This window comes from Centruroides sculpturatus, unplaced genomic scaffold (assembly GCF_000671375.1).
Source record: "Centruroides sculpturatus isolate CEXI.00-Female unplaced genomic scaffold, Cexi_2.0 scaffold847, whole genome shotgun sequence".
NCBI lineage: Eukaryota > Metazoa > Arthropoda > Arachnida > Scorpiones > Buthidae > Centruroides > Centruroides sculpturatus.
Genome location: NW_019385094.1, coordinates 159,755 through 174,567, shown reverse-complemented (window position 1 = coordinate 174,567; position 14,813 = coordinate 159,755). Strand labels below are relative to the sequence as shown.

Sequence of the window (14,813 nt, the reverse complement as noted above, 5' to 3'; positions counted from 1 at the left end):
AGGCTTTGTTTTTTCTCTCCTACTGTAATAGATAAAAAAGAAACGAAAATGTAAAATATAAATTATCACAAAAAATACATAAATAATAATAATAATAATTACTTAAAATACATAAAAAAATTTTTAATTAAAATATCTATTTATTTTCTTAATAATAAAATATAAAAAAATTATATAAAAACTTATTTATATTTAAATAATAAATTTTTATGGTAAATAAACAAGGAATTTAGAGAATAGAGAAAAGTATTACTTTGTTAATTTTATTAGATTATTATATAAATTTATTGAATGAGTTAGACTAAATTAGAATTTTCAGTTGAGTGGAAGATAGCTTTAAAAATATCATTAATAATAATAATAATAAAACAATATTTGAAAAGAATAATGATAGCTATAATTTTTTGATCTTATCGAAGACAATATTCTTTATCTTTAGAAAATTCGAAACTTGTCGGTTAAAATATTCTCTGAGACGAAATCACATGATTCCATCGGTCATATCAAAGGACAACTAGACTTTCAAGCAAATAGGAAGACTTTCCCGAGAGAGATAGAAACGAAAAGCCAAGTATTGTCAGAGTATAAAGCCATCCGACGAATGTACTATATTATATTTAGTAATTTTACATTAGTGGTAACTCTACACTGGCTTTAATGTTAGTCTACTTGTCTCGTACAATTCCATTCTTCTATCCGAGGGTTTTGCATATCAAAGAACAGCCGAAAACCTTCGGTCATCAGTTTTAAAAATCGCAAAGTATATACTACTTTAAATATAAGTTGCATAGAATAAATTTCTGAAAAATTTACATTTTTCTAGAAACTTTTGGAAATTTTAACAGGTAGAATGATTAAATTTTTAATTAAGAATATGATAGTGAATATTTAAATAAACTCGTTTCATTATTATAGCGTGAAATACGCCTCGAAGATAGAGATAGTGAAGCTATTGTAGTAGTTCTAAATCAGAAATAAGAATCAGCATCAGTAGGAAAGCCTGGGAATTATCAGCGTGTCCTTTAGACCGTACATTCTTGCAACCTGGCTGTATATAATCTGTTTATTTAATTGTAGCTTTCCTTTAGGACTTCTCTCTCTTCAATTTTCGAAGTCAAAAGATTTTTCCACACGCGAGGTTAATATGTCTAGAATTAAAACTGAATGAATTTCGTGATAATAGTCGCAATTCTAAACTTCTACTTTTCTCATTGTCTATTCCCGTCACCGGTAAAATTAATTATGACGATAATTTAGGATAATGTTCCATCTAAATTACAATGCATTTTTGTGAAGTCATCTGTTACCATAAGCTTTTTAAACAGTGGAAGCCAGTTTATTTGTACTTGAAAATTAAAAATATCTTTTCTTTTTTTAAGGGATAAAAAAGAAAAAAATCTTATTAAACTTCCCTAAATGAATTTTTTAGAAAAGCTAAGGAAAATTTTCAGTAGATTGCAGGTAATTATGAGAAAAAAATTGTTTTGCATAAAAGGAATACGGCTACACAAGTTGTAAATAAGAAGTGCGATCGTTGTTTTGATTATTATTATTTTATGTTGTTGCTAAAAAAAATTAAAGAATTTTTAAGTAAATCAATATAATATATATTATTTTTTGTATCTAATCTAAAATACTAAATATACAATTATTAACATTTACCTATTTTATTAATAAATCTGTTTATACCTACTCACTTATTACTAAATTATTAATTTTAATCCCTGTAAAACAAATAGAAATATATTAAATAATTAAACGTATTTGATACAACTTGAACAGCTTAAAATAAATTTAATTAATAAATTGTAATCCTAAATAAATTTATCTTCGCAAGGTAAAATAGAAGAAAATAAACATAATACTTCAATTTGAAATTGTGAAATTTTATCATAAACTAAATTCAAATTTTTAAGTTTAGTATGAAATTTCTTTAAACAAATTTTAAAGTAACTGTAAATATTCATCAAGTTTACTTGTAAAGGATAAAGTTTATTAAGAATAATGTTGAATATAAATATGAAATTAAATACAATAACAATATACTCTGTTAAAATTGAAAGTTGAATTATTAATAAACTAATATACTGAAATTATTAAAATTTAAAGGGATTAAAAATAAATACTTTGATTCAAGAGGAACGGTGATAGGATTAGACACTGATATTACAGAGTGAGAAAGAGACGAAATTGAGAATTCTCTTCAGAATTTTCAATTGCGTCCTTTCGAAATTTATGAAAATACAACGGATATAAAGTTTTGAATGAATAGATAACAGATCCTGCAGTAGCATATATTACAGCTGCTGAACTACAGTCGATAGAATTTTTATATTTAACGATTTAAATACAAGTTTCTATTTCTTTTTGAGGAACAGATGTCTTTCAAACATGTATTATATTCAATAAATTTTACTAGTCTCAAGTCAAATATTGGCCAAGTTGTACGAACACGTCACCACTCTTGTGGTCTTTGAGTAAATAGAGACATCAACACAGGAGCAAGCTTAGCATTCAACTCGATGGCAGTCATATCCGGATCCAACTCTCGACATGTGCTCCCCTAGCCGCAAGTGTCGTTGCACATGTCACCAGAAAGACGTGATCGGAATGTTTTAGATTTTGAACCCTGACTAAAATGAGGTCACACATCTCGATAGTTTTATCGAAGAATCTATATCAGATCGGTCTAGTTATGGACTAAAAAGGTCAGGACGATGGTATACAATACTCGATGTGTTTGATTGGAAGCTGCTGACGATGTGACTATTACATTATTGAGCCGGAACACAATGGATACTGCCTTTGTTGGATATCGGTTCAGCCTTCAATAGCTATAGTAGAATGTCTACTTTATAGAAAGACATTACGCTAGCTTCTATCAAATCGAGAAATCGAACTGTTGAGACTTAATCACCTAATGCTACGCTCCGAACGATACGGATTTATGGACAAAGGAAGTGGTTTTTGCTATTCTCGTAGGCCTAGTTTGGTAAAAAGTTAGTCCCACGTTCCTCTTCAAACCAATGATTCGAAAGAATCCGCCAATCGTCCAAAGGGACGGTTGCACCCAAAACGAGAAGTCCCCGCTGACTGCACAAACAATGTTGGTGTTAGAACTGTTTGCGACGTGCGTGATAGATTACTCGTAGATGGGAGCTACGGAAACACTCTTTCTTTCTTCCCTAGGGAACGCCGAGCCAACATACCAGATTAGTTAATTCCATTTTCTGATCCGTTATTTTTTTTCCTTTTTTTCCTATTCCAATTCCAACGAAAAATCATTGATCATTTCGAAAGAGAAAATAATGTGAATGACAATAATAAATATTGGTACGTAACTAAATTTAATAATTACGAAAACTTTAATGAGTCATTTTCTTTCGGTTAATGCATTTTTGGTGATTATATATTAATTAAATGACGTTTATCATTTTAGAATGTATTTTGCATTAGTTCAGTAACAACTATTNATTGAATAACTACAAAATTAAATTTTATTGTTGGATGTTTTGCAATTTAAATTTATATAATAATTTTTTTTCGTATTATTATAAAATCTTCTAGGAACTTTGAATACTTTAAAGTTCTTCCTTAGTTATACATCGATTTTATTTGCTGTATGTAATGTTTGATAAAAATTCTATTCATCTAGATGATGATATGGTATGGTATTTTCCTGCTTCATATCGTTCATAGATTTCCGTTCGATGGAGGACATTATAGGAAATCATAGTTATTTATTTTGATGCACACATACACACTGTGCAGTTAAAGATAAGAGAGATTCTTCTATTATCAGTATTGCTACAGATACGATGACAAATCCGTCGTTGCATCGCCCGATTGAGAAATATTACTCATAGTACTAAAGGTGACAATTTCATAATCCGAAAATAAATATTCTTCTTTCTGGAATTAAATAATTATTCTCTGAACTCGTATAAAAATCTATTTTTACTGTTAATTTCAATTATAATTGAGAGAGAATTAAGTACGCTGTTTCATACTTTAAATTTCCCAGTTTCTAAGTTGCCATTCTTAATAGCTATTTATTAATCGTTTATTTATTAAAAGTTGTGTTTAAAGTTTCAATTAATGCTATTAAGATTTATTTCACTATAATTAATTCAAGGAAATCTGATTTGCAGAATAACAATTGAATTTATCCGCTTTCGGAAAACGCAAGGTACTTAACGCCCTTTTGTTTTGTTCAATCTAATCATACTGAAAGGTGAGATTTATTGTAAAGCCTGTCTTATAGTTTTCACTAAAATAATAGATTTTCATTAATTAATAAAGACTTTTAAATGAATGCTATGAGTTTTTAAATATTAAAAGTTTCTTATAGACTAAGAGAAAGCATATTTATTTAGCTTATTGATTTACTTTAAGGATTTTACGTTTTTTATTCATTTTCCTGCGAAACTTTTAACTGTATTGGATTTAAAAATTAACTAGAAGAAGAAAGTAAAGTACTGTGTGTAGTAAAAAGAAAAAAATATAGAAAATTCAATTGCAGTTTAGACAAAACGAGGAATTGTGAACAAAATAAAATAAAATCTTTCAGAGATATTACTATTTGTATAACATATTTTAAGTTAAAATTAAGATACATTATGTGTTACAAGAATAAATTGCTTTAAATTGCTTTTAAGATATTTTTCATCAATCGGGCTTTTAAGATTCAAATTTTAAATCGAATCTTAAAACATATTTATATAAATAATCGATCAAGTCTTAAATTTGAATTATAAATTACATAAACAAAAGAGAAGTTTACAAAAATTCTCAAAGATCCTTATCCTTTTTTGCTTCCATTAACTACAAAAGAAAAATAGAAAGGACGAGGTAGCTAAAACTAGCATTGATTAAATTACTGAAGATTCACTATCCTTCTAAACTAGTAATGCTAAAAAAGTTTCTTTGGCTAGAAGGAGAAAACAATATCAGATTTAGTTGTATGATGGACAAAATTGTTATATATATTTTTCCTAGAAGGGTTCTTCGCTTCAAAGTAAGAAAGCTATGGATTAAGAGAACGAAAAACTCTTTGATGAGTCTCGAAACTAAATTAAGAGAATAAAATCTTTTGTATTTGTTCTATTTTCACTAATCAACTCTAGTCCTATTTTTTGCTTTATTCTGTTCTTTTTGTAATTAGGAAGGTAATCTGATCAGTTCAATATCGCATATTTAAATATTATAGATGACACTTGACAAATAAGTACGATTCGACACAACATAAGCAAAAGAAAAGAACAATTTCTCATCAGTTAAGTGCTTATCGAATTTATTAGTATTATAAGCTGCTATAACTATTAAAATTGTTTCCAAGTTAACTACACATATTTACCTTATTATAATAAATGACTATTTAAATTCATTTTACAGTATTATTTTATGACATTATAAGATATTCTAATTACTATAATAAACAGCATTATATATCTAAACAATTAAAGCTTAAGTTTTTAATTAAACAACTTCAATGTTTATATTTTTTTATTTGTTAATAAAATTATCTCAAAAATAAAAGAACTTTTTAATAAATGTTTTATTTATTAAAATATGATAAATTTTGAAATCGTAAATTTGCTAAGTCATCAAAAAATTTTCAAAAAATCGGAATAAAACCAAAATTTATGGCTCACATTTGTCGATGATTGTCAGAAAACGAAACGAAAAAGCAAAGAATAGAAAAGACACAGAAAAGCATCTCATACCAAATACTCAGAAGATAGAGTTTGCAAAACAAACAGAAGGCAGGTTGTGGAAGATGGGGGAGATAATCCTACATTTGTCTTCCCTCCCACCACGCCCTTGCACAAGCATTCATAGCGTAACAAATCTAGTCCATCGGGGCACCGGAGGCAAAGTGCTGACTGGCAACGAACTGAACAAACACCATTTCTACTTAGTATAGTGTTACTGCTGACTGCTGACGAATGTACAGTCCAACTATAGTCTTTAATTGTTCTTCATCCCGAAAGAGTAGGGAAAAAAATGTCATATCCGGTGCCAGATATCAATTTTTTTTTCTTTTAATTGGGGGGGTTCTCCATCTTAATTCTCATGCCCATTTTTGGTAAGGTTAAGTTTTATGTCCAATAGATGATTTTTTTTGTGTGTNAGTGTATTTTGAAATAAATTCTTTTTTACAATCAATAAAATTAAGTTTAAATTAATATTTACATACCATTAAAAATATATTAAGTTTATCATTTTAAATGCCTATAAACACTTGAAATATTGATTTAAACGTAAACAAAGATTAAATGAAGCGTAAAGTAAATTAATATATTTAATTGATCAGACTTTTAAAGTATGTTTTTTTTCTTTTTTGTTTTGAGAATAAGTTTAAATTTTGCAACTTTTAGAGCATCAGAAATTCAAATCAAACTATTACAATTCTCGACTAATTTTCTTGCTAATAGTATTAAATATCTATATATAAGTGTATCTCTCTTTCCTTAACACCCGACTGCATTTAAATCATCTAAAGATACAATTACTTCATCGTAAATTTAGTGGAACGAAAGGAAATAGTGAGTATGACCTCATCGATATAGAAGGTCTCACTAACAAGAAATAACATACGGCACAACTGAATGATGGAGTCACACTGACGAACTAGATGGAGTTATTCTTACGCTTCGCTACCTCGCGATATTACCCGGAGAGTTATTGGACAACGGTTGGATCCTCATACCTCTTTCCCTCTTCTTTCACACCAGGTGACGTCTGCTCGACCTTTGGCGGTCTGCCAGCAGTTTCAAATAAGACCACCGCTTGCCACCTGCAGCCTACTGGACAATAACGCGCAAGTTGGAAGACGGAACCATTCTAAAATTGACTTTCCGCTTTAGAGTTTTTCTACTCCAGTCTGAGTGAGGATAGAAGACGCAGCTGGCATGTCTACTTATTTGACCGAAAAGTTTTAACTGTACGAGATATGAAACTCCAACTTTTTTGAATGAGAAGTTTGGATAGTCTGCTTGTATTAGGTAAGTGATTCCTTCTTGTTGCCTATTGTATGGTTTATTTTTGTCGGTAGAGTTGCTCAAGCGAATCTCTCTCTCTCTCCCTGCCAATACAAACATCTAACAAAGCTCGCGGAGAGGGGGGGAGAAATTTTTAAAGTATGTAACTACATGTTCTTTTAACATCTCGAACCTCATAAGGCTGCCGTGTTTCCATTTATCATACTTCAACAAATACGGAAAATATTTACATAGAAAAAATCTGTTTTACTATTGTTTTTGTTTGTACAAAACATACATATACTATATACAAACGTATATAGAGTGCAAAAAACAACTTAAAACTTTAACTTGAAAATATATTTTTTGAATAAAAAATTTTATCACAAAAAATGTTTCAGAAAACATATCGTAAAATAAAATAATAATAATAATTTTTAATAAAATTTAAAAAAAAATAATAATAATCAAAAAGCTTTGGAATAAGCTTCCAGAAAAAAGTTTAAGTGGAAAAAACGTTGATTTGATAAATTTTCACTAAACTAATTTATCTTATCTTTCTTCTGCAAAGTAATTTATTAAATGAATCATAAACACTGCAGATCTTTACACAGATGATTAAATTCATTGAAAATAATTACATTTAAATTATATTTTCTTATGATAATAGTTTAGTTAAACTGGCAAATATTGTCCTCTAGCCATGTTACATTATCAACCGCTATAGTCCTGCAGATAGTGTTGAAAGAGTACAGTGAGAGGGACGGTCATTTTAAGCAAACTTACATCAGTACGAGCAAAAAAGGAAAAAAAAAGATAGGAATGTTTTATAAGATCTCGTTGCTTTAGTAGAATGCATGATGGCGCCCGACTGTGCAGCAATCTCTGATATATGTTTGACGTATACATTGGTGAAATGATCGAACGAATCACGGACAAAACTTATCAGATAACGGGACAAAAGAAATCCAAAGTTCGTCGTCAGTGGGTTATCTCCTATCGATCCTCGGTGGTCCATGCACCAATATCAAATCCGACCGTTTTGGACTGTTGATTAAGTAAGGGAGAATCATCGATTTTGGCTCCTAGCCGATAGCATTGCTTGTAAAAGGAGAAATGACGTTCTGAGCTTAATATATAATGCTCGTTGTTTGTTATTTATGCAATAACACATTTCAAAATTCTTGTAGAGAAATGTAATAAATCTTTCCAACGAGCAAATACATATAAACCTACCTTTCTGTAATATTAAATCTATTTTATTTATTTTATNTATAAAAATGTTTTCAATTAATTTTGTATTTTGTAATCATAATTTTGAATTTAACTCTATAAACTAATTATTTTACGATTATTATCCTTCACAAACAATATTAAATCATCCGTAATTATTATGCAAATATTAAATGTACATAATGATTAAATCAAGAACTCTTCACTATCAAACTTCGTAAAGAACAGAAAGATACGTTGAGAATTATAAAGACTTTAAACAAAAACAAAATGGATAAAAATATACAAGTGACAGTAAATTTTCAGTAGTTACTTTTACTCCATTTTTTCGACCTGTTCGGTAGAGAAAAAAAGCAATTTTTTTTCCTCTGTTAAAATGCATTACGGTCCATCTAAAATATATATATATTTTTTTGTTTGTTTGTCTAAATGATTTGAAACAGAATCGGTTGACGCTTTAATTAAAACGTAAAAAAACCAGTTTGAAGATTAAAGAATTAGATTTTTTAATTGAAAAGTTTCCGTTTAAGTAATATCTTTTAGTTAATTGATATAAAAAAAATTAAAACATGCTGATAATGTTATACATAATTATTATTAGACGTATTAAAATTAACATTAGATATGAGGCAATTAGTTTAAAAACGCAAAACCATAAAATGTCTCGATTTTTAATGATTCTTCATAAAATACAGGAAAAAAATTACTATTAAAATCAAGAATAAAAAATTACGTATTTTATAAGATTACTTTCATAATAGCAGTTTAAAAATAGCAGAAAAGAGAGTAAAAAAACTTAAACATAGAAGTTACATTGAAATGATTCGAGTACATTCGTCTTACGATTTATTTTAATAATTATAATTTTTATATTCTAAAAATCAAATTAGCTAAATAAAATCGCTAATGATTAAACTCTTATTAAGCATTTTATGTTTTTATATAATTCACATTTTTTTCCTTTTAAAAAAAGCTGAAAATTAGCAAAATATGTCACTTAAGAAAGAAAAAAAAATCATTAAACAATTAAGCGTAGATGCTAGGCATATATATATATAATTTTTTCGATGATATTTAACTTAAATGACTGTAACTTTGGGTGGATTTTAAGAGTGGTGATGGAGAATTTCTACACTAGGGGTTACTATAATTGGGAATTAATGTAAATAACGTGGCTAATGAAGGAAAGGAAAGCTGTCTACAAAATCATAATCTTTCTCTGGAGAATCATTAACGATCACTTGAGACAATATTCCTTCATATTTTTGAAATATCAAAAGTGTAAAGTAACAGTAATTAACATTACCGATACGTTGACTTTTATGCCCTTTTTTCATACATGGAATTATTTAAGAGTTAGATAACAAGAACTCTGATTTCTTATACTGTATATACTGAATATAAAAAAGAAATTTCTGAGATAAACGCTTATCTTCAATGGTTATAAGAAATTCAATGTGTTTTTAAATTCAGTTTCATGAAAAATGTTTTTTTGAGTCTGAAAGAACGTTCAATCTCTTTAACGTTTTTTCTTCTTATAGCAAAGCACGAATTATTTTAAACTAAAGTTATGAATATAAAAATAATATTTATATACCTCATATAAAACGTTTTAGAAAAGAAAGAAAAATAAAAGAATGCGAATAAAAGTCTATTGAAAAGATATTTCTTATAAAATTCTCTTAATTATAAAGTTTCCGAACTGTTTTAATTAGTTTAAATATACCTAATGTGTTAGTTTACACTCTTGTGATTTTATTATAAAGAGTGATATATGAAACATAAATAAATAGATATTAATCTAAGGTAATGAAACTAAATAAGACAATAGATGTTAACTTTATACTCGAGATATAAATATCTCGAGAAGAGAATGGACAAGAGACTAGTGATAATAACTCTTTGAAATTACGTGAATATGTCAAATTGTTCGATGACATACGACACCAAGAAGTAAAGAGTCATAGTAAGGGTGTCATCTCGCTGTATTATAGTCTGAGAAAAAGAGAAAATTTTATGATGCCGGAGTCTTGTTCCAACAGGCTGTTGACAATCATGATCAATAATTTACTTACATTGTTATAGCCGATACGCCGACTGCAACAAGTAGTTACTCGGCGCGGCTAATACCTTGTACTGTTTAATATGTGAGTCGGCGCGCCGATAATCTTTGATATAACCGGCGCAGCGGATAGTGGCATGTAACATAAGAGGACGGCTACTACATCGAAATTTTGTCAGTTGTTTGGTTTGAGATCGAGTTTCCGATGTTGCTACATTACTTCCAAGGGGAAACTCAACTTTATGATCGCTGTCTGATGTAAAGTTATAAATGAAAGCAATTAACTATTTCTTTATGATAAATGATGATTTGCAAAGATATATTATAAAAGTAAAATTTAATATTAAATTTTTATTTTAATTAAAAATATAAAAAAAAATTTGAATAAAGTAACACTTTTTTTTTTTAACTGTGAACAGTAAATGTTGTTATTTTAACGATTTAACACTATTATTAAATTAATTTTAACAAAGCATAAAATTTATTAAATTAATATTCAAACGTAAATGTTTAAAATAAAAATGAAGCAATTTCAATAATTAAAAATTACAATTTGCTTTGTAATAACAGAAATATAAATAATATTTAAATAATTTAGAATTTAAATTAAAGAAACGAAACGTCAAAACGATTAACAAATTTGCATCTCTTTAAATTTATAAATGAATAAAGCAATTAACACTTATTTGCTTCAACAAATTTTTAAAAAAAATTTAATTAAAATAATAATTAAAGACAAATAAATTAGAAATATTTTATTTATAATATAAAATTATTACAGCAACATTTTAATAGCGTACTGAACAAATTATATATATTTTAAAATATATTTAACGTAATTCTATTAATAATTAGTATAATTTATAAGATCTTTGTTGTTTTAAAATATATAATATAAATTTTATGAAAAACATAATATAATTTTTTTGAAAATTAAATTATTTTTTGATAGTTATGTAATAAACATTAGTGTGATGTGATACAATGATTTTATCTTAATATCTTAAGATAATAAAAATTATTACAGAGCTTTTTAAAGTATAAATTAAAATGATGTAGTTGTATCTAAATTAAAAAGCAGCTTTACTGTTTAAATGGTAATCACTGCAAGAAAAACTGATTTACAGGAGTTGTTTTTTCTTTACATGATAAAATAGTAAATATTAATATAAATATAATTTTTTTTATATAATTTATAAAATCTTTTGTATTATTAAATTTAAAACTGTTTATTGAATTGTTATTATTTTTCAAACATATTCTTTATTACTTAATCGAGTATCAGGTTTTAGAAAATGTGAATATTAATACTGTATTTTGAATATTATCAATGACATTTTATATTGTATAATATTTAATACGTTTGTAACTTTGGCTTACAAAATTATTAAAATTCTAATAATATATAATAACATTAGTGAATTAAATTATATTATAATTTCAATTTTTGAGATTTACTGAATTAATCTCATAAAATGACAGATTCATTATTAAAATTAATTTTTTAAAATAAGTTATAATGAAATTTAACATTAAAAGAACTGGCTTTTATAATCTAGCATCATTATAAAACTTAAAATATTCATTTCAGATCTGCAAACTGAAGTGAGAAAAAAAGTCATGGTTGAAGATTAACTTAGTTTCTAACATTCCCATCGCGGTGGCATTTGCGGAAGCTAGCTGCAAAAATGAAATCACAAAAGAGACGTGCATCCCCCATAGAGCCGAATAGTCGATAATCTTAGGGGGAGGTGCAACCATCCATGATGACATGACTTGCCTAGTGATTACTGCAGACTTGGAGATGTCGGGATTGCATTCTCTTCGACCCCCTCGCGTTTTGCCTCGGGCCAGTTAATACTCCTTGCTTCACTTTTGTCGTCGCTAAGGCGTCGCACCTCTGAAAAGACTCCGAAAGTGACATATATTCATTCGTTCCTCTCGGCTTCATCTTGTTAGCGAAGGGATTGTAATGTGGCTTGTTAGGTTTTATAGCGTGTTCTATGTGTAGATGCGAATCGACTAGTCATTTTCATTGTGATTTCTCTTTTGTGTTTTATATATGGTTAGAATGTCTAAATGGGAGACATAAATATCTCAGCTTTAACTTATTATATAAATATACCTAATGTGTTAGTTTACACTCTTGTGATTTTATTATAAAGAGTGATATATGAAACATAAATAAATAGATATTAATCTAAGGTAATGAAACTAAATAAGACAATAGATGTTAACTTTATACTCGAGATATAAATATCTCGAGAAGAGAATGGACAAGAGACTAGTGATAATAACTCTTTGAAATTACGTGAATATGTCAAATTGTTCGATGACATACGACACCAAGAAGTAAAGAGTCATAGTAAGGGTGTCATCTCGCTGTATTATAGTCTGAGAAAAAGAGAAAATTTTATGATGCCGGAGTCTTGTTCCAACAGGCTGTTGACAATCATGATCAATAATTTACTTACATTGTTATAGCCGATACGCCGACTGCAACAAGTAGTTACTCGGCGCGGCTAATACCTTGTACTGTTTAATATGTGAGTCGGCGCGCCGATAATCTTTGATATAACCGGCGCAGCGGATAGTGGCATGTAACATAAGAGGACGGCTACTACATCGAAATTTTGTCAGTTGTTTGGTTTGAGATCGAGTTTCCGATGTTGCTACATTACTTCCAAGGGGAAACTCAACTTTATGATCGCTGTCTGATGTAAAGTTANTCAATGGTTATAAGAAATTCAATGTGTTTTTAAATTCAGTTTCATGAAAAATGTTTTTTTGAGTCTGAAAGAACGTTCAATCTCTTTAACGTTTTTTCTTCTTATAGCAAAGCACGAATTATTTTAAACTAAAGTTATGAATATAAAAATAATATTTATAAGAAATATTTAAAGGTAAAAGTCCTAAAATTTGCATTTTTTAATTTTAAATTCTATGGATAACAAAACATCTTTAATAAATTTACAGACAAATTTGACTTCTTTTTTTTTCTTTTTATCTAAGATTGTGTCAGTGAAAATATTTTATGGTCTAAAATAAATTGATTCTTGCCATCAGGTATTTTATTCGAGTTATAACGGTTATAAGATAGAGAGAGAGGAAAAAAATAAATCCTTAAAGAAGCTCTTCACAAAGTTTATGGTTTTCGGATTAAATTTCGAGAAATATTTCTTGTTAATCGCATTTAATCATTTTGAAGTCCGTAATATAAATAAAACACTTTAAACAAGTTTAAAATAAAGCCTCATTTAATCTACTTTGATTACCGAGATTATTTAAAATTATATTTTTACACCTTTTATTTGTACAATGTCACTTTATTTTGTCATCCTCTTATAATTTTATAACTCTAAAAGTATGAAAAATAGACTTTTAATTACCTAATAAAATTTTGAATAAATAATATACAAAGAAAAATACATTTTTTGAGATAAGTTATACGAGACTGCTTTAAACCAATTTTTTAAAATATCTTTACTGATACTTTAATGAAATTCTTGCAATATTAGATAGTCGATCTTAATTGTGAATTTTTCAGTCATAAAATTTAAAAAAAAATAATAATAATCAAAAAGCTTTGGAATAAGCTTCCAGAAAAAAGTTTAAGTGGAAAAAACGTTGATTTGATAAATTTTCACTAAACTAATTTATCTTATCTTTCTTCTGCAAAGTAATTTATTAAATGAATCATAAACACTGCAGATCTTTACACAGATGATTAAATTCATTGAAAATAATTACATTTAAATTATATTTTCTTATGATAATAGTTTAGTTAAACTGGCAAATATTGTCCTCTAGCCATGTTACATTATCAACCGCTATAGTCCTGCAGATAGTGTTGAAAGAGTACAGTGAGAGGGACGGTCATTTTAAGCAAACTTACATCAGTACGAGCAAAAAAGGAAAAAAAAAGATAGGAATGTTTTATAAGATCTCGTTGCTTTAGTAGAATGCATGATGGCGCCCGACTGTGCAGCAATCTCTGATATATGTTTGACGTATACATTGGTGAAATGATCGAACGAATCACGGACAAAACTTATCAGATAACGGGACAAAAGAAATCCAAAGTTCGTCGTCAGTGGGTTATCTCCTATCGATCCTCGGTGGTCCATGCACCAATATCAAATCCGACCGTTTTGGACTGTTGATTAAGTAAGGGAGAATCATCGATTTTGGCTCCTAGCCGATAGCATTGCTTGTAAAAGGAGAAATGACGTTCTGAGCTTAATATATAATGCTCGTTGTTTGTTATTTATGCAATAACACATTTCAAAATTCTTGTAGAGAAATGTAATAAATCTTTCCAACGAGCAAATACATATAAACCTACCTTTCTGTAATATTAAATCTATTTTATTTATTTTATTTTTTTTAATTTCTTGGCAAATTTATAAAATGGAAATGGTTAAATGACTAGCCGAAAATTTAAAAAATTTTAAAATGATTTTATTATTTATTCAATTAAAACATTAATTTTATATTTTACAAAGAATGTAAAATGTTAAATGAAATAATAATTT

General features: G+C 27.8%; 1 protein-coding gene across 1 annotated transcript in view; it reads left to right on the top strand.

Moving 5' to 3' along the window:
• The first annotated feature begins 6,896 nt into the window (after nucleotides 1-6,896).
• Nucleotides 6,897-14,813, top strand: part of LOC111634600 (delta-sarcoglycan-like) — a 141,879-nt gene continuing 133,962 nt past the window's right edge. Inside the window, exon 1 of the mRNA XM_023379422.1 lies at nucleotides 6,897-7,007. Within this exon, the coding sequence (XP_023235190.1) occupies nucleotides 6,977-7,007 (31 nt within the window). The 5' untranslated portion in view covers nucleotides 6,897-6,976. The remainder of the gene's footprint in view (nucleotides 7,008-14,813) is intronic.